Source organism: Plasmodium vivax, chromosome 5 (genome assembly GCF_000002415.2).
Source record: "Plasmodium vivax chromosome 5, whole genome shotgun sequence".
NCBI lineage: Eukaryota > Apicomplexa > Aconoidasida > Haemosporida > Plasmodiidae > Plasmodium > Plasmodium vivax.
The window spans coordinates 146,406-171,266 of NC_009910.1; the positions used below are offsets into that span (position 1 = coordinate 146,406).

The following is a 24,861-nucleotide window of genomic DNA, read 5'->3' on the forward strand; positions in this document are numbered from 1 at the left end:
GTTGCTTCCCTTCGTTACTTCTTCCCTTGGGGTAGCTCCAGCGGGGTAGGCGCGTCTGCACCTGTGGGTTGCACGCGTAGGCAAAGTGTCCTCGTCCGCCTTAGCCGCTGGGGTTCTTCCATAAGTGCGCACGTTCGAGCGCGTGGCTTTGAAACGACTCCTTCAGTTAGTATCCCGGCTGGCTGCTCAAATCCGTGCCCCGCCTCTTCCCTGTACAGCCACGACCGCAGCTGCTGCGAAGGTCACCGCTGCTATGCCACTACTACCGCTACTGCCACTGCTATGCCACTACGACCGCTACTGTGTGTTTTAACTTTTTAGCGCTTTCGATTTTTTCAGCCTTCTCAATTTTTCAAATCGCAGCCTCTTCATCAGAAGTGCATCCGCCTCGTGAGGTGGGTATCCTCCTTGCGTGCTTCTTTTTCGTTTCCTTTGTTTGTTTGTTTCTTTTTTTTTTTTTTTTTTTCTCCTTTCTTGTGATTTGCTACACTTAAAGGAACCCCGAGCGGGGGAGTGCCCATTAGGAAGGCTCGATCGGCGGGGGCCCTTGCAGATTATACTCCCCCGTTTGTGCACGCGCAGAAGCAATTGTTCACGCGGCGGGGCAAGTACGTTAATGCGCTGTGGCGTTGAGGCGATCAAAACTTTTACACGTTCGTGCCTACCCCCCTCGACCATTTCCCGTGCGTCACCACAGCCCCTACTGTAGCGCACGCTGGACTTTTGTGACGCCCAAACTGTTATGCTACTTTTTTTTTTTTTTCCTCTAAAAATGTTTATAACGCAATGTGGAGAGATATGCTAGTTTTTTTTTTTTTCTATACTATGGGGGGAATCCCTCTCGCTCAGTTGTTAGAATCCCTCGGGGAGATGTCCCGAAATTGTGCCACAGGGTAGGCGAACTACTATTCTAACTCCCTTTCCGATCTACCCTGCTGGTGGTTATTCATGCATAGCACCTCATTTTACCCTTCTCCGCTGCGGCTCCGAAGAATCCTTAATCGCCACCCTTTTTAGTGAATAAAAAAAAAGAGGTGAAGGACAAACTCTCTTATCAGCACCCCATGTCACCTAAAAAATGGCAGCACCTTGAACTTAAAAAAAAAGGTAAAAGGAAAAATCGCCACACCCATTCTTAATATAACCATTTCATTGGCCATCTTTTTTTTTTCGCTAAAGGTGAGGTGAACAGTATGTAAAAGCGAAATATTTACCAGCGGGTCCACACGTGTGCAGCACCTACATCATTCTCAAGTGAAATTCTTCCACTTAAGGTGAGAGGCCTTAAGGCGACAGGCCTGCTTGCTTCATTTCGCATCGGCAGAGGAACTCACATGGGATGCTCGTGGACAAAAGACAGCCGCGAGGGAAGCTTTCCAATGTCGCAGGCCTCCACCCGCATGAGTCTTTGTGTGCCCAGGGATCGTCACCAAGTTCGCCATTCCCTGCACACACAAAAGGGCCATAATATGGAAGGGACTGCAGACTGTTCGGTAGTTTAGCTCCACCAGTTGCTTTCCCATTGGAATTACATCCCCCTTGTGGTGGGTCCCCCGTGCGGGTATGTTCATCAGCACAAAATGGAGGCCACGTTTGTTAATTATGGACAGATCGACGGATGCATATGTGTATGTTCCCCCTTTTTTGTCCCTTTCCATTCTCCCATTTTTACATTTAAGAAAAAAAATTTTCCGCATATTTTTGGCCAGCGCCATATGTAAAGAGCCGAAAAAAAATGGCACAAATCGGACACGAGCAAAGTGTGTACGCGGATTTATTTTTTCCCGAGTGTTACCTTTTTGAAAATGTTTTTAAACTTTCCCCAATTTTTTCCATCGTGCGAGCAAAAATAAGCAAAACCATGTTGCAAAAATTTCCTTTATGAGGTATAACAAAATCTGAAACAATTTGTGAGGCCACTTTACCGAAATTAATCTTAAAAGAAAAAAGGGGAATTAACTGGTTGCTGCAGTCTGCATGTGCGCATTTGTGAAAACACCTATTCTTGTACTCACGTGAATAAAATTTGTCGGACGGATGAGAAGAGGAAAATCGCACACACATGAACGCGCGCACACAGATAGACAACAAAATGAACATGTGGAAAAATAAAAAAGGAAACACGGGAAAAACATCCACATGTGAGTTTTGTTAATTTTCAATTCGTTATTTTTTCTGAACAATTTTTTTTTCCTCTTTAATTTCCCATTTTTTGCGCCTTTTCCTCATGCGAAAAATGTGCGACGGGGGAAGTTGCCACGGTTGGAAATCCCGCTAGGGCAATCCGCAAGGGGGCATAATTTTCACTTTTTTTTCGACCCTTAGTTACCTCGTTAGTTACCTCGTTAGTTGGTTCATTTGTCAGTCAATTCGTTAACTAGTTAGTTAGCCAGTTAGATCACCTCTTCGTTCTCGCCCCCTTTCCTTTCTTCCAAAGCGCTTTACGCCTGGGGCAAACTTCCCCCCTGGGTCATCCCCCAATCTGCACATTTTCGTGCCAATTAAAATATGCAATTTTTCCGTTGAGCGGTTTTCCCTCCATTTGACTCGCATCCACGGTTGACATTCGCAACTCGAGGAAGCGCACAGCAGTTCCGCATGCGCGTGCGAATACATTTGCATGTGTATCCACATGTGTGCATAAACACGCGCACCCGCGCACGTAACATTCACACACACATGCACATTTTCTCGCCATGGAAACTGAAAACTTGGAAGCCGCCCCTGAGGCTGTGGAGAACGATAACACGGAGTACCAATATGAAGGTAAGACGGGAAAAAAGGGAAAGGAGCGTTTATGGGGATTGCCCCCATGCCCGCGTTGGAAATGTGGCTAATTTGTTTTCATTTTTTTCGCCTCCTCAGGACAAGATGGAATCTCAATAAGTAAGAATTCAAAGGAAAAAAAAAAAAAAAAAAATTCACAATAGAAAGACACCAACTAGTGATACCCCTTACATGCACAACGCACACCCCTTCACCATCACATAAACTGCACACTTCATAACGATTTGCCCCCTCCCAGTGCAAGAAGCAGAGATCGTCCTCATAACGACGTCTCTGGGGGGAATAAAGTCGTCGTTCTTTTCTTCTTTAAGGGCACAGAACTTACTGAATTGTAAAAAGTTCCTCTACGTTGTTGTAGACTCCAATAGGGACACCAGCACGGCAAAAAGTGAGCAAGTTGTTATCTACGTAGAGATGCCTCACCTGCTCAGTTACCATTACACTATTTGATGAATCCTTTTCTGCGTCATCCCCCCACACACACACTTGAGTTCATTTCCCCTTCACATGTAATTCGCTCACCCTTTTTGCAGACTTGAAAGACGAGGAACTTTTCAACAAGTGGAAGGAAGACGAATTGCTGAAGTCAAACGAAAACGGAGTTTTGTTGCCCCAAGTTTTAATCGACGGAGTGTCAATAGGAAACGACATAGCATTGCAAAATTTGGAAGACGAAGGAAATTTGGACTTCATCGTGTCAAGGTTAAAGTGCCCAAACTGCTTACAGGAAAAATCGAACACAGATGTGCAGTGCCCTCACTGTAAGTATGACTACGTCAGTTTAATTTCAGAAGAGTTGATTCAAGAAAACGCGGTCGTACGGATGTTACAGGGGGAGCTGTATAATGAGGAGGAAACGGCAGAGTGACCAGAGAACATGCAAATAAAGTGATGTGAAGTGAAGTGAAGTCAAATAGAGTGACGCCAAAATAGTGCAGCATTTTGCCTAAGCTCTACATGGGGACAGTTCCCCTTTTTAAGGCCACCCACTTCTGCACAGCCAGAGTCACAATTCTGTCGCTTCTGCTGGGAAAGAAGTCACGTCATAACATGTCTCACCTTTCATTTTCTATGGTCAAAAATATAATCCCCTCTCTCTCATGCTAAACAGCTATCCTAACGTGACATAAGGTGGCGAAGCGCAACACCCATTTTTAATTAACTTATGATGAAAAATATACTTGTTTAACCCCTCGCTGGGAAAAATTCAGTCGTGAATGCATGTAAACGTTGTAAACGCTTTTCCAAAGCGCGAAACGTTGGGGGTGCCTATTTGGAGCGTCTATTTGGAATGCCTATTTGGGAACACCTACTTGCTCACCCCCTATTGTGCAACTTTTAAAAGTAAAATTTTACGCGCCTTAATTTTAAGACCCCATAAACGCGCATCTGCCTCAATCGGGCGTGCGCAGAGGAGGAATTTCTCTTTATAGCTGTTGAGGGTGCGTAAAAAAAATGCATGCGTGTGTGCACACGTCTTCACGCACAAACATGTGTGTTCACATGATTTTCCTATTTCCGCTAGGCTTTGCCCAAGCCGCTTGGTTTCCCCCTCCATAATATATATGTGTACACATGCATACCCGTGTGTGCAACTGTTACAACATATGCCACACTCGAAGGGGTCTACACCTCCCCCCATGGTGCATGTAAAAAACGCAACACATGTTGTCTGCTCTTTTAAATTTTGCGCCTCACATATTGGGATCCACAAATGAGCAATAACTGCTCTGCCTTGTTGAAAAAAAAATGACAAATATGAGGCGTAAAAGGTGATCGTAAAGCTGTTCGCAAAGCTGCTCGTAAAGCTGCTGGTGCAAAGTGCCCATAAAAACGGCTTCGCCATGTTTCATGACTTAAGAACCCTACAAAAAAGTCTCCACGCTTTATTGTGAAAAGGTGTTGCATTTTCCGAACATGTTCCCAACCGTGGTGAGTTGAAAAAAGAGAAAGGGAGACATGGGTGAATTATTCCACTTATGTGAAAAAATTTACTAAACGTTGTCATGGTTGGCGAATTGAATTAACCGCCCATGTTGAATCGTCCTTATTAGCCATCCATATAAACTGTTCATATTTTTTTTTTTTTTTTTTTTTTTCAAGTAGCTCGATGCATGCACACCAGCCAAACGGTTTTAATTTTACCTGTACGGTCAGACAAAAATGGAAGTTTTTCCGGAAAAAAAAAAAAAAAACACACATATAGGTACATATAAGTACATATAAGCACATATACGTACATACGTGCGAATTTGCCTGAAATTTTTAACATCATGGCACAATATTGACGGCAAAAAAAAGCAGCCTTTTTCACCTTCGCAACCCTTCATAATTAAAAAAAATGCAACACTGATCTTTTTTTTCTGGCAACACACAAAAAACTGAACACAAATGTGAACCTCGTGGAGTCAGTTGCATGTTTTAACGAAAGCGCGAGCATTTTGTGGGAAGAAAAAAAGGAAAAGGAAAAAAGAAACACAAATGTTGCATAACAACACGTAATGCTGGATAAATGTTATATATAATATTCATGTTCGTAAATTTTCTTTTTGTCTTACATGTGAAAATTTGGAAGATTATGCCATTTAAATTTGAAAAATTTTTTTTAAAGTTGTTCATGATTTTAAGCCTCATCCTTTTGTTGTGGCTGTTATGTTGTTTTGCAAAAAATGACATTTGTCCTCAAAAGGGAATTGCCCATCTTTCGCGAAAATTGGTGATTTCTTTTGACAAACGCATTTTTTCCCTCATTTGCGTATCTTTTAAAAATATAGCCAGTTGCCATGCTGCTATATTGCTAGTTCGTGATTTCCACAAAATTTATTTAACAACCCGGGAGATATAAACCTGCAGTTGTATATACAAAGAGAGTGGAGTTTTTTTTTTTTTTTTTTTTTCGAATGTTACATGGGAGATAGCTAAAATTCTACTACCCCGCGTAATTTTACACAAATTTACCGCGCCTTTTTTTTTTCCCTTTTCGCTTGCACTTGCTTGTTTGTTCATTTGTACGTTTTCTTATTTGTGCGTTTTCTTATTTGTACGTTTTCTTATTTGTGCGTTTTCTTATTTGTGTGTTTTCACATTTGTACGTTTTCTTATTTGTACGTTTTCTTATTTGTACGTTTTCTTATTTGTGCGTTTTCTTATTTGTGTGTTTTCACATTTGTACGTTTTCTTATTTGTACGTTTTCTTATTTGTACGTTTTCTTATTGGTATATTTTTTTTTTTTTTTTTTTTTTTTGACAACCACCTGCTTGGAAAAAAAGCTAGTTCGCTTCATTTAAAAACAAAAAAGTGAGTGCTCCCTTTAATTCACCGTTCTACATTTTAATTAATCTTACGCACAAACGCTTCTGAAAATTTCGTTCAGCCTTGGCTTCTTGAGAGAAAGAGTAATTTCCTTCTGTCGTGTTTTTTCGCCTTGTAACAAATTTCAAAACCTTCCACAACGCGAATTATACAACAGAATTGATCTCTCGCTTGTTTCGTGTTGTTCTATTTGCCTCGTTTATATATGTATATATTTTTTTTTTTTTTGTTTTTCCCACCCCCTCGCTTAACGTTTTCATAAATAAAATTTTCCGTACCACTTTAAGCTAACGAAGACGTAAATTTTCAAATTGCCTCAAAAAGCGAGAGCCGTACATTTCCACGCCATTAATTCGCACGTTTTGAAAAAAAAGGGAGGCGCGATATAAATAATAAATAAATAAATAAATTAATTAATGTATATATAGATATAGAGAGCTTTTTTCACGAACGAGATAAGCAAAAAAATAATTGGCAGTCCTTAAGCCAATAGCGCGACGCAGCACATGTAGTAAACCAGTCCGATCCCGCTCCCTACTTCTGCGCGCAGTTTTTGTGTTACTTCCTGCATGATTGCGCAGGCGAGTTGGGATCAACTTCACAACGCAGATAGGTACATTCGCGCGCGCGTATATATATATATACACACACACTCGTTCACCCCCTATCGCTAGTCGATTTTTCACTTATGCATTGATACAAAAAGATGAAGTGCAACGCCTCCTTGCTAGTCCTACTTAGCGCACTACTCAGCGCTGCGAACGCTTTGATACGGAATGGAAACAACCCGCAGGCATTAGTTCCTGAAAAGGGCGCTGACCCGAGTGGGGGCCAGAACAACCGCTCCGGAGAAAACCAAGACACGTGCGAAATTCAAAAGATGGCCGAAGAAATGATGGAAAAAATGATGAAGGAAAAAGACGTGTTTAGCTCCATCATGGAACCTCTCCAGAGCAAATTAACTGACGATCATCTGTGTTCAAAAATGAAATATACGAACATTTGTCTTCACGAAAAGGACAAAACTCCCTTGACCTTCCCCTGCACAAGTCCGCAGTACGAACAGCTAATTCATCGCTTCACTTATAAAAAGTTGTGCAACTCCAAGGTGGCCTTTAGCAACGTCTTGCTCAAATCCTTCATCGATAAAAAAAATGAAGAAAACACATTTAACACGATCATACAGAATTACAAAGTTCTGTCCACTTGCATTGACGATGATTTGAAGGACATTTATAATGCATCCATAGAGTTATTCTCCGACATAAGAACCTCCGTCACAGAAATTACCGAAAAGTTGTGGTCCAAAAATATGATCGAAGTTTTAAAGACAAGAGAGCAAACCATTGCAGGCATTTTATGTGAGTTAAGAAATGGAAATAATTCTCCCCTAGTATCGAACAGTTTTTCCTATGAAAATTTTGGAATTCTCAAGGTTAATTATGAGGGATTACTAAACCAGGCGTATGCGGCCTTTTCAGACTACTATTCATACTTTCCCGCTTTTGCCATTAGCATGTTAGAAAAGGGAGGGTTGGTCGACCGCTTGGTCGCCATCCATGAGAGCTTGACCAACTACAGGACGAGAAATATTCTCAAGAAGATCAATGAGAAGTCCAAAAATGAGGTCCTCAATAATGAAGAAATTATGCACAGCTTGAGCAGTTACAAGCACCATGCCGGGGGCACGCGTGGCGCCTTCCTGCAGTCCAGAGATGTGCGCGAAGTTACGCAAGGAGATGTGAGCGTTGATGAGAAGGGCGACCGGGCCACCACCGCGGGGGGCAACCAAAGCGCAAGCGTGGCTGCGGCGGCCCCGAAGGATGCGGGCCCAACCGTGGCTGCTCCTAACACTGCTGCTACGCTCAAAACGGCTGCTTCCCCCAACGCGGCTGCTACTAACACTGCTGCTCCCCCCAACATGGGTGCCACCTCCCCGCTGAGCAACCCCCTGTACGGCACCAGCTCCCTGCAGCCAAAGGACGTCGCGGTGCTGGTCAGAGATCTGCTCAAGAACACGAACATCATCAAGTTCGAGAATAACGAACCGACTAGCCAAATGGACGATGAAGAAATTAAGAAGCTCATTGAGAGCTCCTTTTTCGACTTGAGCGACAACACCATGTTAATGCGGTTGCTCATAAAGCCGCAGGCGGCCATCTTACTAATCATTGAGTCCTTCATTATGATGACGCCCTCCCCCACGAGGGACGCCAAGACCTATTGCAAGAAAGCCCTAGTTAATGGCCAGCTAATCGAAACCTCAGATTTAAACGCGGCGACGGAGGAAGACGACCTCATAAACGAGTTTTCCAGCAGGTACAATTTATTCTACGAGAGGCTCAAGCTGGAGGAGTTGCGCGAAATTGAACAGAACAGGAAAGCGCTCAAGAATTCGAAGGGCACCCTGTCCGTGCTGGAGGTCGCCAACTCGCAGAACGCCCCCGACGGGAAGGGCGTCAACGGGAGCGGAAACGCAGCAAATGCGAACGCCGCAAACGCAAACGCCGCAAACGCAAACGCCGCTAATGCAAACGCCGCAAATGGGAACCTCGCAAATGCAAACCTCGCAAACGCAAACGCCGCAAACGCAGACGCCGCAAACGCAAACGCCGCAAACGCAAACGCCGCTAATGCAAACGCCGCAAATGCAAACCTCGCAAATGCAAACCTCGCAAATGCAAACCTCGCAAATGCAAACCTCGCAAATGCAAACCTCGCAAATGCAAACCTCGCAAACGCAAACGCCGCAAACGCAAACGCCGCTAATGCAAACGCCGCAAATGGGAACGCCCCAAATAGCAACAACGGAAGCGGATCCCCCCTCATCGTAGTGGTAGGGGCCGATCTCGGCGAAAAAACCGAGGACATCATCAAGAACAACGTGGACGTGGCAGCCTTGACAGCCGACGTGGAACAAGCCTTTAAAAACCTCGAATTGCAGAGTGGAAGCTTCTCGGCAAACTTATCGCACGCGCTGGTTCTCCTCTCCTCCATTGCGTTGCTCCTATTCATTTTTTAAAAATGTCAAATAGATGGAAGCCAGAAGTTTACGCGCGAATGTGGAGACCTTATTATCCCAGTCCGCTCACTCGTCTCTTTAACTTCATGGCTATCCTTTTCACCTCTCCCGTACCTTTATTTTTAGTATGCATCTACACATGTGTGGCTCATACCCCCCTCCATGCGTAGCGACGCGGCGCACAGCACCTACTGTTCGCTCATGCCCTTCCCCTGTCTTTCCGCACACCTATATATATACGTACGTATATACGTATACATATATGTGCTTTCCCACCCCCTTTTGTTTTTTTTGTTTTCTTTTTTTTTCGTCATGTTTAATTTTTTCTTCTTACTAAACGATAAAAAAAGGGATAGATGTGTGAATGTAAAAATGGGGTAACCGAGTGGTGGTGTAGACGTTGCGGTGTTGAAGTGGTGACGATCTACGAGGAGAGGTCCGCTTCACGATTCATGTGCGCCCACCCCCCCACGGTTAAGCACATTTGTGCGGCTCACCATGTGAACTGGGCGGATTGATCACAGGGGGCCCCAACATGTGGGAAAAAAAAAAAAAAATGCCATATATAAGGACACAGTTACACATAGACGACGTGGGAACAGCCGAATGGCCACTCCTCCCGCAATGAAGTGGCGAATCCCAATTCGGTGAGCGCTACACAGAGGGGCAAGCCCATTTTGCTCCAACCTTTCTCTCTTCCTTTTTCCCTCATTCGGAGGCCTCTATAACGTGGTAAATCTCACGAACGACTGCATTATCGCCGTGACTTTGGAAGCACTCAAAGAGGAGGGCGAGCTTCTCCTTTAGGGACTCCATTTGAATTTGCTTGAAGACTCTCTTTTCCAGTGGGACTTGCTCGGCGCGCTGTTCTGCGCCTCCGCCCGTTGGGGTAGCTTCCCCAGTTGGGGCATCCTCCCCATCGTCGTCGCTCTGGGACGCGCCCAACTGGCTGCTGAGCGGCTTCTTCTTGGCACCAACGAGGCCGCGCAGCTGATTGGAGGCCCTCTCTATTTTGACGAATATGTCGTTGATGGTCCCCTCCATTTTGCGGCTATTTTCCTGCAAAGCGGTGACTTTATCCTCCACACTTCTAACATCCGATATTACATCGTTCAGCTCGTTTTCCACTCCGTTGATTTTTTTTTTGTACTCACTTATGTGCTTCTCTATGGAGGCGATGTCGTCCTTAATTTGGTCACATTTTTTATTCAATTTGTTCTTTTTTTTCAAAAGCTCTTTGTACTGCGGGTCGATGCATTTTATATTTTCGCTAAAAGATTTGTTGGTCTGAATGATCTCGTTGAGCGTCTTCTGGAACTGCTCCACCTGCTGGTTTTCCTTTTCGATGAGTGCGTCTAGGGTCTCTATCTCCTGCTTCAACTTTGAAATGTCTTCCTCTATCTTTATTTTGTAGTGAATGTGTTGATTGTCTTGAGCGTCTGGTCGGTCGGGTCGGCCACCCTCCTCCTCCCCCCGCTGCTGATACTCCTCCTCCCCGCTGCGGACGTTGATTGCGTCCAGCTTGAGCTCCAAATTGTTGCACCTACTCTTCCTGTCGTGCACTTGCAGATTTAGCTTATGCAGTTCGTCGTTCATGTTCTTTACGATAACCTTGAGCGAGTCGACGTGTGCATTCATGTCTTGCTCGCTTAGCTTTTCATTTTGGACATTTTCCTTTTTCTTTTTTTTCAGAACATTTAAGCTATCTAAATTGTTGGAAAAGATTTCCTTCATTTTGTCTAGCTCTATTTTTAGGTTCATTTCGATGAGCATGACATTTTCTTTTTCTTTATTCTGCGTAAGGACGTTGCTTTCTAGAGATTTAATTTCAAGTTCGAGTTTTTCTGTGTCCTGCAAAATGTTCCCCTTCTCCTCCTTCATGCACATCTGCTGATTTTTTATATTTTTCAGCTCCACACTGATCCGCTTCATTTCGTTGTTAAGTGTGTTGTAAATCTCTTCATACCTGGTGAACTCCTTTTCCAGAGTGTCTATTTTTTTTTGACTTTTTTTTTTTTTTTCAAAGGTACTAATCCCGGAAGCAACATTAAGTTTCTTCGTTAGCACCTGCGTTTGGAAGTCAAATTTGTAGAGGATCTCCTTCTGCCTTTCCAATTCTTGTTCCATCTTCTTTATATTACTTTTCATTTGCTTAATTTTTATTTGTGTGCCTACCATATCTGCTTCCAAAATGGTGTATTCGTTTTTGCTTTTTTGTAAATTTTCCTGCAATTTGAATTTTTCTTCATCCAGCACTTTTATTTTTGAACTCAGTTTGGCTAGTTTGCCATTCTGTTCGGTTAGTATCTGCTCACTCGACTTGATAAGTTGGTTCTTCTCTACACTGTTTAGTTCCTCCTTGGCGTATTCTCTTTTTGACTCTTCAAATGATTGGGTTAGCTTATGAAGTGTCTTTTCCAATCCGGTGAGGCTCACTTGGAGGTTATTTTTCTCTTCTAGCTTCTCCCTCGTTGTGATTTTTTCGCAGTCCAAATCTTTGATCAAAATGTCCCTCTCGTCATATGCCTTCTTCAATTCCTCTTGAATTTTCCCCACTTCCCTCTTTAGTTTGCTTAAGTTGGATTCTTCCCTTTTTAGCTGATCACTCAGTAGGTGGTTCTTCCCCCTCTGCGTTTCGATGTGTTCATTTATGGCCTTACAACTATGCGTTAGTTTTTCCCTCTTCTTAGCATACCTGGTGAACTCCTCTTCAAATTTGAAAATCGTTTGGTCTCTGTTATTTATAGTGTCCACAACACACTTGCACTTGGTTCGAAGTTTTTTTTTTTCTTCTTCCATTTGTTCATTTTCTTTTATGTTCGCTTGCAACTCCATTTGTAGCTGCATATTCTTCGTCTTCATTGTGTTGACTTTTTTTTCTTGTTCCACTCTTTCCAAATTTAGCTTCTCCAATTTGTAGGACATATTTTCAATTTCTTTGTCTTGACAGAGGGCAAACTTCTCCACTTCGAATTCCTCCTTTTGGAGCTTATCAATTTGAAGGGTCCATTCCTTTAGTTCCTTTTCCTTGTCGATTAATTTTTCCTTCATTTCTTCTATGCTGTGGTCACACTGCATGAGGTCGTTCTGCGTTCTGATGATCTTTTCGTTGTTTCTTTCCCTCTCATATTTTAGCTTTTCATTTTGTTTTGTTAAAAAATGGTTCTTCGCTTGGATATTTACACATGCTCCGTTTTCTTCCTCCTCGATTTTTTTCTTTTCCTCCACCAGTTTCTTCCTTTTTGCCATTTCCTTCTTTTTGCTCTTGATGTGCTTTTCCAGCTTCACAAATCTATTTTTTAAAACCCATACTGTCTTATTAACTTCTCCCAGCAGCCTTTCCTTCTCCTGTATCTCCTGCGACAACGCGTTGATTTCGTCGTTATAAAAATGCTTGTAGATGAGTTCTCCTCCTGAGCTAAACTGCTTCACTTCCTCCGAGACGTCTTCGTCACTCTCCATGCCGCTCAGCATTTCGTCCGTCGACATGTCGCTCATTTCTTCTTCCCCCTCCCCGAGCAGCGTTTCCTCTTCGTAGGATTCGCCGTATTTGCGGCATTCTTGGCTTTCTCCGACGATCTGGTGCACCCTCTCCAAAGGGGATGCCACACTGGCAGCGGTGCTTACCCTTTGGGGGGGATCCCCCTCCACGCTGATGTTGCCGGCCTCCCTTTTGGGGGAATCCCCAATCGAGGATATTTCACCCTCCAGGGTGATCTCCCTCGTGGCGGCGTACCCATCCTTATCCTCCTTTGCCAGATGACCCAGCGAATTACCCCCCTCCCCTTTCCCCTTGTTCACAACATCGCTGCTTTCCTTTTTCGTTTTCTTCTTTTTCATCATTGGGGATGTTTCGCAGAAGAGAGCATACGAGAAAAGGGTCTCCCCCTCGCACTCTCTCACAAAAAGGTGACACGAAGAAGTTGCCTCAAAATGGCACTGGTCTTTCCCTTCCTTTCAACGCCCTTGTCTTGGTGGGACGAATGCGGTGCGACGCGTGCGCATATGCAGATTTTTTTTTTTTTTTTCCCCAGAAGAGGTGCCACATGTACATTCCGCAGAGCTGCATACGCATGTGCAAAAATGCTTCTCCTTGAGGGATAATTTGCATTCCCCAATTTTGCTACTCCCCCCACAGTGGTGCGTCCCTTCCCCAGGGGAGGAGCCTTCCGCGCCGCTCCCTTCATAGGTCGCCTTTATAAGAAGAGGGCGTACACTCATGTGCACACGTGTACACATCGCCCATTTAGACGCTTCTACACTGGTGTGCAGAGAAAATGTTCCTTCCCTTCGATGGTCTTTTCCTGCGCGTCACCCCCCCAAACGCACACATTGTACGTCCCAACCATTTTGGTCACATCGTAGTAACGGCAAGACGCCTCCCCCCTCTGCAGGGAAACCTGCTCACATACCGCAAGCGACATGTGAAGAATGAGATGTGGGTCATTTCACCAATTGTTTAAACGGAAAAATGAAGAAGACAACAAAGTGGATGCGGCGTGCCTGCAACTTTGGTAGCCCCTATCCAGGCTTCGCCACTCGAAGGAGTTTCCCCACTTGGGGGTGAGAAAAAGACAGCACAGCTGGGCGCGGCATCGTAAGGAAGGCACAACTCAACGCAGCATAACTATGACCATTTCGAAATTCCACCTAGTTGACCCTATAACATTCTTAACGAACGAGCAAATCAACTTCGTAGCTGCCGTCCGCAAACCAACAGCGGGGAAGCAGCAGGGAGATACGCACCTTCCCAATTTGCACATTTTTTTTTTTTTTTCATTTCTGATTAATGGATGGGGTATTTTTCACAAATTAGTTTTTTCTCCCCCGCCTTTTTTGTTACCCAACGGGGGAATATATTTCCCATTTGGTATCTTCATTTAGGAAAAAAAAAGAAAAAAGTAAAAAAACAACCAAAATGATGTTTGCAAAAAGGTCCAATTTGTCCACAATATTCAAAACAACTTGCGCATTTTCAATTTACATGCAGCGGGGAAAAAAAAAAAAAAATGCTTTCCCGGAAAGATCACACATTCCGCGTTTTCACTTCATCTGCTGTGTGCAATTTTGTTTACACTGATCAGTTCGACGGGAAAACCTTTGCTACTTAAAAATTTTTCCATTTCGCGAATTGTCCCTTCGTATTTCAGCCGACTAACGCTTCGCCGCTTAACAACTGGTCCCTTCCGTGGCACACACCTCCTCCCATCGATTGCACAATCAGGCCAAATTTTATTCCCCTCTGTTATCCGCTGCGTTAGTGTTTTTTCCTCCGCTGCGTTAGTGTTTTTCCCCCGCTGCTTTTTCTTCCACTGCCTTGGTATCTCCCCACTGGGAAAATTAAAAAGCGCCACACGGGTGGGGGTGCACATGTAAATTTACACATCGTATGTACGTATATATATGTATATTTTTTTTTTTTTTTTTTTTTTTTTTTGATTGTCCAACGGGCCACCTCAATGCCGCACCCCTGAAGCGTTGCCTTACCAGCTCGACGCAACACCTGCACCGCGATCAGTCCTTCCAGTCGAATCTTAAACACTCCTCAGTAGTGGCCAATTTGGAGGACACCTTTTTTGTGTGTTTCCTCACTGTGCTGTTATGTGCCCCTTTTTGTTACGTCATTGTAATAACTCCGCGCAGTCGCTTCCATTTTACCCTTATGATGAATGGTTGTATTTGCTCCCTCCGTTAACAACGCCTTGTTGATGGGACTAATTGCGAAAACGTCAGTCCAATTGCCCTCCAGATAGAACACTCTTCCATTCGCCCGCTCATTCTCCGCACCATGGACAAGCACACGAGCTACGAAACATGCAGCACCTTAACGGGTACGCCCATTCAAGAGGGCGCGTCTATATATATGTTGGCATGTGTGGATCGCCCCCCCAGGTGGCCGCTCCCCAAGCTGCAAAGTTGCGAAATTGCAAAGCTGCCAACTTTTCGTCGCCCCCCCCTGCAGTTGAGTCCTCCGGCTCCCTCACCGAAAACAGCTACTTGATCGAAAAAATAGTAAACGATGAAGAGGACTCAGAGGACGACTCCATATACAACAAAGTCTCCTCAAGTCTGATAGGTTTGTCCGGCACTGCTGTCCCATCCCCCCAGTGCGCTCCACTTGCACGTACCGCTTTCTTAAAAAGGCCAGCTTGCCGCCCCTTTAACGTTCGCCTGACATACACACAAAACGTTGCCCCTTTTCCACCCAGCGATGCTGCAGGGCGTCGAGGTGCTCTGCAACCTCTCCATTTTGTATCTCTTCAAGGACAACTACAAGGTGCACCCCGGTAGGTGCATGCGAATTAGAAATGCGTGGGAACTTCTCTCTACACACGCTTTTGCATTATACACACATGTGTGCGGACCAGGCAGTGGTTCACAAATAACGACGGCGCGTCAACTTGAGGAAACCTTTTGGAGAGACCCCCCCCCATGAGAATACTACCTCTTTACAGCGACGCATTGCCACTTCACCCCCACGCAGCAACCCTTAGTGTAATCCTGAGTCTGATAAAACTCCCCTGGTCGATCAAGCTCCTCTGGGCAATCATCTCGGACAGCTTCCCCATCTGGGGGTTCCGAAGAAAATACTACCTGCTCGTTGGGTCCCTACTATGCATCCTCTCACTGCTCGCGTTAGGCTCGATAAACCACACGAACATTACCCTGACAGTGGGTCTGCTAATGATGTACTTCTTTGGGAGTTCCCTATGTAACGTCATAGGAGAAGCGCAAGTGGTGGCCTCCAGCCGAAAGGGCACAGTGAAATGCTCAGCCCAAAACGTTTCCGTCTTCTTTGGATTCAGAAAATTAAGCTTTGCAATTATGTCCTACCTATCTGGGTACCTCCTATCCGTGATGACCAAGCAGCACATATTTCTGATTGGTGCGTTTCTACCTGTCCTCGTATTGGTATCTTCTTTTTTCATCAAGGAGAGAAAGAGTTACAAAAAATGTTCTATGAAGGATCAAGTCAAGTGCATCTATGACATGGTGAAAATCCCACACGTAAAAAATTTTATCATTTTTATCTTCCTGCTCATGTCTATGCCATCATGTGGAAGTACTTTATTTTTTTATATGACCAATGAATTAAATTTTAGTCCTGATTTGTTGGGGAAAATGGCTATGTTCCAATCTTTGGCTAGCTTACTAGCCATTTTATCTTATATGATTCTATTCAGCACAATAGATGTAACCAAATTGATTCTGTACTCCACCATCATTATTACTCCCCTCTGTTTGCTACCGCTAATTGTTGTGAAGAAGCTGAACCTCTTTCTGTACCTTCCCAACAGCCTATTCATCATTACGGATACTGTCCTTATAGAATTTATTGCGGAATTTCAGACTATGCCTATTTTAGTCAAATGCTCACGTATCATTCCTAAAGGGTTCGAGTCCACCATTTACTCTCTCTTTTTATCTGCCAACAATTTGGCCGTCATTACTAGTTCCTTCCTTTCGTCTTTGCTGACTTATGGACTGCATATCACTTCAAGAGATTTTACAAATTTACCCCTCATGATAATCATTTGCTGCCTCACCAATATCATCCCCATTCTCTTTTTATGCCTTTTCCCCATCTTCAACGAAACAGCCAAGGATGTGCAGAAGACCCCCTGCTCGCCTCCCCCCTACGGCACATACGAAACGACACACTGCGTGTCACTTGACAACTCGGACGAGGAGACGTGCCTTTCTCGCGAAGTCCGGGTGGGCGGCATCCTCGAGCAGTTCTGACGCGCGGTGAGGAAGTGGCGAAGAAGTAGCGGTGAGGAAGCGGCGGTGAGGAAGCGGCGGTGAGGAAGCGGCGGTGTGGACGTGGCGGTGAGGAAGCGGCGGTGAAGAAGCGGCGGTGAAGAAGCAGCCGTGCGGACGAGGTACTACCCATCGTGGCCTTGCCAAGCAAACCCCACCCGAATCAACGGAAGACCCCCCCCAAACATTTTCCCCGCAAAAAGAAGCGCACTCATTAACCGCAAGTGGAGTTCAAATCAGTTCTATATTTTTTTGTTTGCACATGTTGGTGGTCCTCCCCTGCATACCACCCCTTTTTTAGTGAAACTTTGAGGACACACTTTGCGGCAAGATGTGTGTGTGCTAATGTGGGTGGACCTACTATACGTGGGGCGCCTCCGCTCTAGCGTCCTATCGCACGTAAACACCCGTATCTTTTTGTGAGCAGTCCAAAGGGGAGAGAGAGAAGCCCCCCATTTGGTTGCCCCTTTGCTGCGAAACCCGTGGACGCTACATTTTCCCCACGGTTCGAAAAGTCTGTTGTTTTTATTTTATTTTTTTTAGATCAAATTTTTGGGTTGCTATTCATTGCACGTTCGTTCGTTCGATCGATCGTTCACTCGTTTTTTTTTTCTTTTTTTTTTACCTTGTGGGGGTACTAGTGCCACTATCACCCCCTTATGAACCAGAGACACATTATTTTGTTTCCATTTCGATAATGAGACAACCGAGCACCTGGGGTGGCCTGTCTCCCGGAGAGTCGCTCAAATGGATGGACGCCCTCAAGTCAGTTTCTTCACATGAGATGTAAAGTGACCGCGGTGTGTGCTATTTGGGTACGGCTAAATGGCACATGAATTTTCCCCAAAAAAGGAGAAGTCATTTCTGCTTAAAAAGTTTGCACCCCCTTACTGGGCATATTTCATCCCCTTATTTCATTTATTTTTCCCCTTTTAATTTTCTTCCTTTCTTTGAAGACGCCAAAAGGGTTTCACGTAGTAAAGAAAAATATACTTCTATTTCATGAAAAAAAAAAATATAGAAGACGCAATTAATTTCTTTTGCCCTAAATGGGGAAAATACAAAAGTGTTGTGTCTTTAAGTGGGGCCACTTCTTATGACTTTTTTCTTTTCATCCCCACGATGCGAATAAAATGAATAAGTGAGAAAAAAGAAGAGCTTGTCATTCTTCTCATTTTTAAAAATGGCTAAACCTTTTCCAATTTGCGTGCATATTTTACACGCCCAGCCGTCTGGGTCAAATTGCAACTTTTTGGGACTCCTATTTGTGCATTCCTCACGATTCGGTACACCATTGTAAAGCCCCCCTTTCGGCGAAAAACGCAAAGAGACAAGGAAGGAAAAAAAAGAGCGTCATCCTCCAAACTGCGGATTGCTAATTGGCAAAAAGGTTAAAATTGACCATAGCTTTCCGAAGAGAAAGTTCACCCTTCGTAAAGCCCCATATTTGTGTATGTTCACATGGCAACTCCGCTCTCTCTCTCTTTCTATTTTTTTTTTTTTTAACGCCTTTTTTGCGGCATCCCACCCAAGTTTTAAAAGCTACCTGAAAAGGTTCATAATTCCGTTCGCCGCTTTCACAAAAGTGGAAGCTTCACAAAAGTGGGAGCTTCACAAAATGGGAGCTTCACAAAAATGGGGGCTTCACAAAAATGAAAACTCGAAAAACCAGCCAAACGAAGCACAATCGCTTCTTCCCCGTTCGACGTGCGAAAAAAGTACCTGCACAGTCAGGCAAAAATTGAAAAAATTATTACCAATTAGTGAAAAAAAAAAAAAAAAAAAAGATAAAATCTTAGCTAATTATGAAATACAGGCGAAATAGAAACATTTTCACAAAAGAGCATTTCATCCGGAATTGATTTTTGTCCTCCCCCTTTCTTGAAAACCAAATAACTGCTTTTACAATGGAGCATTGTGAACAATCGAATGAGGAGGGCGACACGCCTGAGGAGCATGAAGGTATGTACCTGTCGTGGTTACACGTTCAACACTTTTTTCTCTTTTACAACATATGGCTTGTCCGTGCGGCCAACTGCTTCATTTTTAAAACGGAAGATTTTACGTAGCATACGGTTTACACACCATCCTTTTTTGCCCCTACGACAAAACAGCATTTTATGCCCCCAATTATTTCCCACCCCTTCACAGTCGTGCGCGCGTTCAAAAGGCACTACTTTGAGGACAAGGACAAGATGCACATAGCGGCCATGAAGGCCATAGCCCAGTAAGACCAAAAAGTGACCGAGAAGGAAAAAAAACGAAAAACGAAAAGCGAAAATAAAAAATGAAAAGTAAAAAATAATAAGGCACGCGGAGGGGAAAAAAACAATTGGCAATGCGCCAAAAAAAAAACACAAAAGACGAACAGCTACCTTCCAACAGCCCCATTAACACCGCGCTGAGAGAATAAAGACGCAAGCGCTTAACCGTTAACACGATAAGTGCAAACAGCAATGAGGGGCGAATTACACACAGACAACACAGACAGCTCTGCCAGAGGCACAAACCCAAAATGAGAAGCTGATCGCGTATAAAAAAAAGGAAATGCAAAAACAATGCACTCCAAAAAAAAATGCAATAAATAGCCCATGTGGCAGATAGCACATTTTGCTTCTGCTCGAGTAACGCGCGTACGTTTATAGCCTAAACGAGCGCCTGTGTACATGCGTACCTATATGAAGGCCCATTTGTCACCCCTCCCTTCCACGCACACACATCGCAGAGTCCTACAGAGCAACATGACGAAGACCAACTTCGAACTGTTCGTTAACTTAAATGAGGCTAATGGAAAACTAAAAAGTTTCGTAAAAAACGAGAAAACGCAAAACGAGATTTTATCCATGCCCCACTCGAAAAGGATGACCATATACCCCATTCTGTCCTCCAGCGACATCTACCTTCACTTTGTGGTGAAAAAGTACACCCACAATGAAAACGTAAGAACGTTGGCGCGTGTGTTTGCGTCAGAGCTTGTGTTTGCTTTATATGCTTAGGGAATTGTTTGAGGGAGCTCGTTTGACGCGGCGCGTCTGGGGAACTCCCCCGGTGGATCTTTTAATACCCCAGCGCGGGCACATACATATGTGTATACCTATGTGTGTACCCATCTTGCATGCCTGTCGACGCTTACCTTCCTTTGCCTGCCATCTTCCCCCCAAAAGAACTACCCCAACCTGAAGAACCTCATCTCCAGCAGCGCTCAGGACTTCCCAGATAACGTTAAACAGGGTTTAAGGGCCATAGGGAATAGCAGCAATATCATGTTCATCAATAAAAAGACGACCATCCTAACGCACAGCAACTCCGAATGCGTAAAAAGCTTGCTACTAAATGTTGTAAAGAATCAAATGAAGCACGTGAGTGTGTACTTTACCTGCACAGAACATATCTGTAAGGACTACTTAAAGAAGGACAAAAAATTCGACGATAAGTTTGTTGAAGATTTGCAGAGGGAACATATTCAAGTAACCAAAATTGACCTTGACAATGTTAAGGATGTATTAAGCACAATCGATTTCGTGGTCATAGGCACAGAACTCGTAATCGACAATGGAGGAATTGTTAACAAGAAAGGTATTAAGCAGCTAGCCGAATTGTGTTCATCAAATAAAAAAGAATTTTATGTCACTTGTGAAGCGTATAAATTTTTAAAAATTGAAAAAATAAAAAATTACGCCCAGGAGTTTTACTCTTATTGTACCGAAAATACAGCTAGCGAAGGTGGAAATGTGTATGAATTTCTTCCCCACCATTTTATTACTCTTTTTTACACGGACATTGGAATTTTTCCCCCGTCTGCAATTTCGTACGAACTGAACAAGTTGTACATCAACGATGTTAGCTGAGGTTTGGTGTGCTCCTTTGAAATGGGCGAGATTGTCCACCGTTGCTTACGTCTCCACGGTTGCTTATGTCTGCACCGTTGCTTACGTCCATCACACCGAATTGGATGTTTTACATGCATACGCGGGGGCGCTTCACACGAGTGCCCCCTTTTTGGGGGAAGTACGCCCTCCGCCGTTTTTTGTACCGTAGCACATTGCATCACATTTTGTTTGATTTTCCTTCCACAGTTTTACGCCCACCCCTTTTGCTCTCATCCAAGAAGTATCCTTTTTAGCGACCATTAGGGGGACGCAACCTTTTTTATGTATTTTTTCATTTCTCCCTTTTTTTAATTTTGTTTCCCGTTAGTGCTTACCATATTTCCCTTTTTTTTTAAAAAAAAATTAATTTTTACAAAAATGTCTTCCCAGTTTGTTTTTCCCCTCCTTTTCACGCACAAGGCATTAAACGTATCGTAATGGCGAGTAGGTGCTCCATTCGGCATACATTTAAGGGAGAAGACACTTGGCCCCTTCAAATAGCCCGTTGCGACGTTTTATGCGTCTGCGTCGAATGAAATGTAATACATAACAACCTCCGCAGTGGGTTTTACCCCTCACATTGTGGCATCACCATGTTGTACTATTTATTTTTTTTTTTTTTTTTGGCCAAATGTGTGCATCATTGTACTTCCCCGTTGTGCCACATATTTAGGGCGCATCCTTTTTCTTGCTTCGCCCGAATTAAAGCTTAATTTGGGGGGACCTACACACACCCTGGTGAGTGGCTGCCCTCCTTTACACCTACTTAAATGCCTTCCTTCCGCTTGTTTCCAACATTTCGCTTTCGCCTCCCCAAGGTGCGCTCAAAAATGTGCGCAAAGTACACAAAGTGGGAAAACACCCTCTTCCACACCTCTCCGAAGCGCACAGGTGTGCTTCTCCATTTTTTGGGAGCCGCAACAGTGTCGCCCCGCAGCGCTACTTCTTCATTCCATGCACAGTTAGCCAAAAAAAAAAAAAAAAAAATCTACCAAATTGTATGAACAAGTCGGTAAAAAAAAAAAAACTAGCCAAATTGTGTAAACAAGTCGGTAAAAAAAAAAAATTCAGCCATATCGTGAGAGCAAGTCAGGCAAAAAATGAATAAAAAAAAAAAACACACACATAAAATGGAACTGCCTAAATGTACATATACGATATCATCCCCTTTCTTTTCAAAAGAGAGCATATTTGTTCTATTTCCATTCTTTCCGCGCAGAACTGCCATGATTTGCAAAGGCGCAGGTATGTAGCTACTTCTCTTTAACGCTCATCCCCTCGCTTCGTCACCCCTTCCCCATTCGCCCCTTTTCAATAATATGAGCTTCGCCCACTCACAAATTAAGCTGCACAATGGAATATTAAAGAAAAGCTCTCAAAAAAAATTTTTTTTTTGTGGCAACTTTTTCAAAAGAGGGAAACATGACTGCGCGATAACTTATGGGCATAATCGCATATGCGAGAAAGAAGCTAAGGGGGTAAGTGGTGGTACCAGGGGGGCGTATTTTGTTCATGTTCGAAATTTTATTCACCTATCGAGCATCGTCGCTAGCTGTGATGGAGCCAATCCAAAGGGATACAGCCAATGGGATAGGGAAGACAAATCGGTCGCGTCCGCCCCGCGGGACAAGGAAAAAACAGGTGGCAGTGAACATACGGGGGAAGAAAACCTCGAATGGGTCAAAAGTGACAAAAATGAAGAAACACTGGGGGATTCCCCCCCAGGGGAAGTTACAAAGGATGAAATCATCCCGTACACCCATTTCATCATCGAAAAATGCAAAGCTAAAATGCAGCAAGATGTAGACAACTACGAATCTTCCTGGTATGTCGAACTCGTTTACGAATTACTAAATTGCACAAAAATTATGTTCGATTGTTCTTGGATGACTTCGATCGTAGCAACGACGTCATTCATGAGGATGATTATTTTACCCTTAACCGTATCGGCAGAGCGGGACAGAAGAAAACAAAAAATATTAAACCCCCTAATAAAAGAACTGACAAATAAATTAAAAAGTAATGCACAAGATGGAAATATAAAAATGGCACTCGAATTTAAGAAAAAAATCCTCAACATTAGGAATACACATGGGATATCTTTAATTCCCAAATCGATTATCATGATGGCATTTTTTCAAACCCCTTTATTTTTTATATTTTATTTTTCTATGAAAAAAATGGCATCCTATCCTGAAGTGTTTAAAGAATTTACTTTTGAGTCTCCACTATGGTTAGACAGTCTTTCTTTACCGGACCCGTACTACATACTACCTCTGCTCTCCTCCCTCTTGCTATTATCAAACAATGAATTAACAGCATTGATTGACAAGGCACTAAGCAATAGCAAGTCGAGTTCCCTCTCCGGAGATGATAGCGAATTTCAAAAAAAAATGAAACAAGTGACGAAGCTAGCCATGAGACTATTTTATATATCATCTTTATTTTTTTTTAAATCTATGCCATCGGGGTTGCTCATTTATTTGATTACGAACACCGTTTTTCAATTACTTACGACCCAAATTTGTAAGATAAAAGTGATTGAGAGGTTTTTGGATCTGCCTCCGTTATATTCCAGGGGGCTGTCCTTTCAAGGGGACGCGGGGGGGAAGAACCAATCCGATTCGAGGCGCAGAAAGGGCATCCACATGGACGACTTCGTAAAGGGTAAGTTCACTTGAGGTGTTTCAATCACACCTCTGGCGGGAAAAAGACGTGGCGACGGAATACCCAATATTTTATAGGTATAGGCAGATATGCTTGCACGTCCACCTTCACTACAGAGCTGTGGTGTCCCGCGTAGTTTTGCCCACCCACAGAAGTTGCCTAAGCATCACTTGTGTGGTAAGCGGGTATCTCTCCACATTGAGTGTTCCCCTCTCGTGGTGCAGCTTGCGTATTGTTTTATTGACATTTATTTTGACCTTTATTTTGACCTTTATTTTGACCTTTATTTTGACTTTTTTTTTATCTCGCTTTTTTTTTTTTGTTTAAACGTACACTGTACTTTTCTTCTTAAACGCTCATCGATGCCTTTTAAGGGATTTTTTTTTTTTTTAAAATGGCCTTAACTCATCCTGAGTACACACTGCACTGCTGGAAGGGACATTCCACCGGTCGATCGGATGGCACGGGAAAAACAATACGAAAAGAAAAACACATGTGAGTAACGTTGGGGAATATAGGTAGGGACACACCTACGCATGTACGCAAAGATGTGTATGAATGAATCCTGGACGGGGAGGAACTACAATTGCAATTTTTTTTTTTTTAAATCCCAAAGAAGGGAAAAAATGGGAAGTGTTATATCCCCATTGCGTAGTACACATTTGTGTTGCTTAACTAGCCATTTTTTACATTTCTTGGATTTTTTTTTTTTTTTTTTTCAAAAAGGGGAAAATAAAAATGTGCAGCTAAAACGCAGGGGGGGGTGTATAACGCACATTCTGGATTCTCCCCCGCTGGGGAAAAAGTGGGAAAAGGTGTGAAAAGGTGGGAAAACGAATGGGAGATTCGGTTTGACGGAGGGTTTTTCCTGCGCCTTGCTTCACCTCACGATCGCATCGCGCTCGCTTCACTTTTCCCTTCATGCAATCATTTTGTTTCCCCCCTTCTACTCTTGTTCCCTTCTTGTATCTCCCCACTTTGAAAAAAAAAAAAAAACTTTCACTTTTTTTTTATTTTTTTTTCACATTGTGTGCACAGAATTAACTTCATTTTTACCTTTTCGATGCAATTCGCTTTTACGTTTTGATTTGCCTACCTGTTTTTAGCTTCCCTTTTCCTGCCCGTTCTTTACCCTTCCCCCTGTTGGCCGTATCTCTTCATCTGTTCCCAGAAACTGAGAAGTTTTTTTTTTTTTTTTTTTTTTTTTGTGTACGCGCATATGTTCCCACTTTTTATTTCGCTCCCGTTTTGGACTGGGCCCTAACTCGTCACTTTTGCCTCAAGAGGAGGCGGAGGAAGCGAAGGAAGCATTTCCTTGTAACGCGACAATTGCGTTTTGCATGTATGGGGAGCCGCAGATTTTTTTTTTTTTTTCCTTTTTGCTTTGTTCTTTTTGTTCTTTTTTTTTCTGCTTTTTATGTTATTTCTTTTTTTTTTTTTTT

General features: G+C 43.4%; 6 protein-coding genes across 6 annotated transcripts, besides 33 other annotated features; 5 read left to right on the plus strand and 1 right to left on the minus strand.

Annotated features, from left to right (window-relative positions):
* The first annotated feature begins 1,988 nt into the window (after window positions 1-1,988).
* Window positions 1,989-2,008: a microsatellite.
* A 161-nt stretch (window positions 2,009-2,169) lies between these two features.
* Window positions 2,170-2,193: a microsatellite.
* A 503-nt stretch (window positions 2,194-2,696) lies between these two features.
* Window positions 2,697-3,655, plus strand: PVX_088907 (hypothetical protein; the record flags this gene model as incomplete). The annotated part of the gene is made up of 4 exons (XM_001614824.1): window positions 2,697-2,766; window positions 2,866-2,886; window positions 3,026-3,175; window positions 3,321-3,655. The coding sequence occupies 4 exons, from the start codon at window positions 2,697-2,699 to the stop codon at window positions 3,653-3,655; spliced, it is 576 nt and encodes a 191-aa protein (XP_001614874.1).
* Window positions 3,326-3,352: a microsatellite.
* Window positions 3,428-3,449: a microsatellite.
* Window positions 3,589-3,615: a microsatellite.
* Window positions 3,656-5,599: 1,944 nt separating the features above from the next.
* Window positions 5,600-5,641: a microsatellite.
* Window positions 5,642-6,212: 571 nt separating this feature from the next.
* Window positions 6,213-6,246: a microsatellite.
* A 560-nt stretch (window positions 6,247-6,806) lies between these two features.
* Window positions 6,807-9,122, plus strand: PVX_088910 (hypothetical protein, conserved; the record flags this gene model as incomplete). Its single annotated transcript, XM_001614825.1, has 1 exon — window positions 6,807-9,122. The coding sequence occupies one exon, from the start codon at window positions 6,807-6,809 to the stop codon at window positions 9,120-9,122; it is 2,316 nt and encodes a 771-aa protein (XP_001614875.1).
* Window positions 7,087-7,110: a microsatellite.
* Window positions 7,623-7,651: a microsatellite.
* Window positions 7,987-8,007: a microsatellite.
* A 274-nt stretch (window positions 9,123-9,396) lies between the features above and the next one.
* Window positions 9,397-9,419: a microsatellite.
* A 411-nt stretch (window positions 9,420-9,830) lies between these two features.
* Window positions 9,831-12,965, minus strand: PVX_088915 (hypothetical protein, conserved; the record flags this gene model as incomplete). The annotated part of the gene is made up of 1 exon (XM_001614826.1): window positions 9,831-12,965. One exon carries the CDS (start codon window positions 12,963-12,965, stop codon window positions 9,831-9,833), a length of 3,135 nt encoding a protein of 1,044 aa, XP_001614876.1.
* Window positions 9,960-10,000: a microsatellite.
* Window positions 10,705-10,847: a microsatellite.
* Window positions 10,922-10,969: a microsatellite.
* Window positions 11,070-11,116: a microsatellite.
* Window positions 11,075-11,098: a microsatellite.
* Window positions 12,078-12,115: a microsatellite.
* Window positions 12,869-12,919: a microsatellite.
* Window positions 12,919-12,946: a microsatellite.
* A 378-nt stretch (window positions 12,966-13,343) lies between the features above and the next one.
* Window positions 13,344-13,390: a microsatellite.
* A 1,520-nt stretch (window positions 13,391-14,910) lies between these two features.
* On the plus strand, window positions 14,911-16,865 carry PVX_088920 (hypothetical protein, conserved; the record flags this gene model as incomplete). The annotated part of the gene is made up of 4 exons (XM_001614827.1): window positions 14,911-14,953; window positions 15,085-15,198; window positions 15,332-15,409; window positions 15,607-16,865. The coding sequence occupies 4 exons, from the start codon at window positions 14,911-14,913 to the stop codon at window positions 16,863-16,865; spliced, it is 1,494 nt and encodes a 497-aa protein (XP_001614877.1).
* Window positions 15,398-15,417: a microsatellite.
* Window positions 15,986-16,043: a microsatellite.
* Window positions 16,354-16,376: a microsatellite.
* Window positions 16,866-17,114: 249 nt separating the features above from the next.
* Window positions 17,115-17,139: a microsatellite.
* Window positions 17,140-17,213: 74 nt separating this feature from the next.
* Window positions 17,214-17,233: a microsatellite.
* Window positions 17,234-18,429: 1,196 nt separating this feature from the next.
* Window positions 18,430-18,468: a microsatellite.
* Window positions 18,469-18,490: a microsatellite.
* Window positions 18,491-18,790: 300 nt separating this feature from the next.
* PVX_088930 (translation initiation factor eIF-2B alpha subunit, putative) lies at window positions 18,791-20,731 on the plus strand (the record flags this gene model as incomplete). Its single annotated transcript, XM_001614828.1, has 4 exons — window positions 18,791-18,845; window positions 19,035-19,110; window positions 19,609-19,822; window positions 20,048-20,731. 4 exons carry the CDS (start codon window positions 18,791-18,793, stop codon window positions 20,729-20,731), a joined length of 1,029 nt encoding a protein of 342 aa, XP_001614878.1.
* Window positions 19,024-19,075: a microsatellite.
* Window positions 20,732-21,109: 378 nt separating the features above from the next.
* Window positions 21,110-21,132: a microsatellite.
* A 939-nt stretch (window positions 21,133-22,071) lies between these two features.
* PVX_088935 (inner membrane protein oxa1-2, putative) lies at window positions 22,072-23,433 on the plus strand (the record flags this gene model as incomplete). The annotated part of the gene is made up of 1 exon (XM_001614829.1): window positions 22,072-23,433. The coding sequence occupies one exon, from the start codon at window positions 22,072-22,074 to the stop codon at window positions 23,431-23,433; it is 1,362 nt and encodes a 453-aa protein (XP_001614879.1).
* Window positions 22,498-22,525: a microsatellite.
* Window positions 22,727-22,759: a microsatellite.
* Window positions 22,869-22,889: a microsatellite.
* A 1,320-nt stretch (window positions 23,434-24,753) lies between the features above and the next one.
* Window positions 24,754-24,778: a microsatellite.
* The last annotated feature ends 83 nt before the right edge of the window (window positions 24,779-24,861 follow it).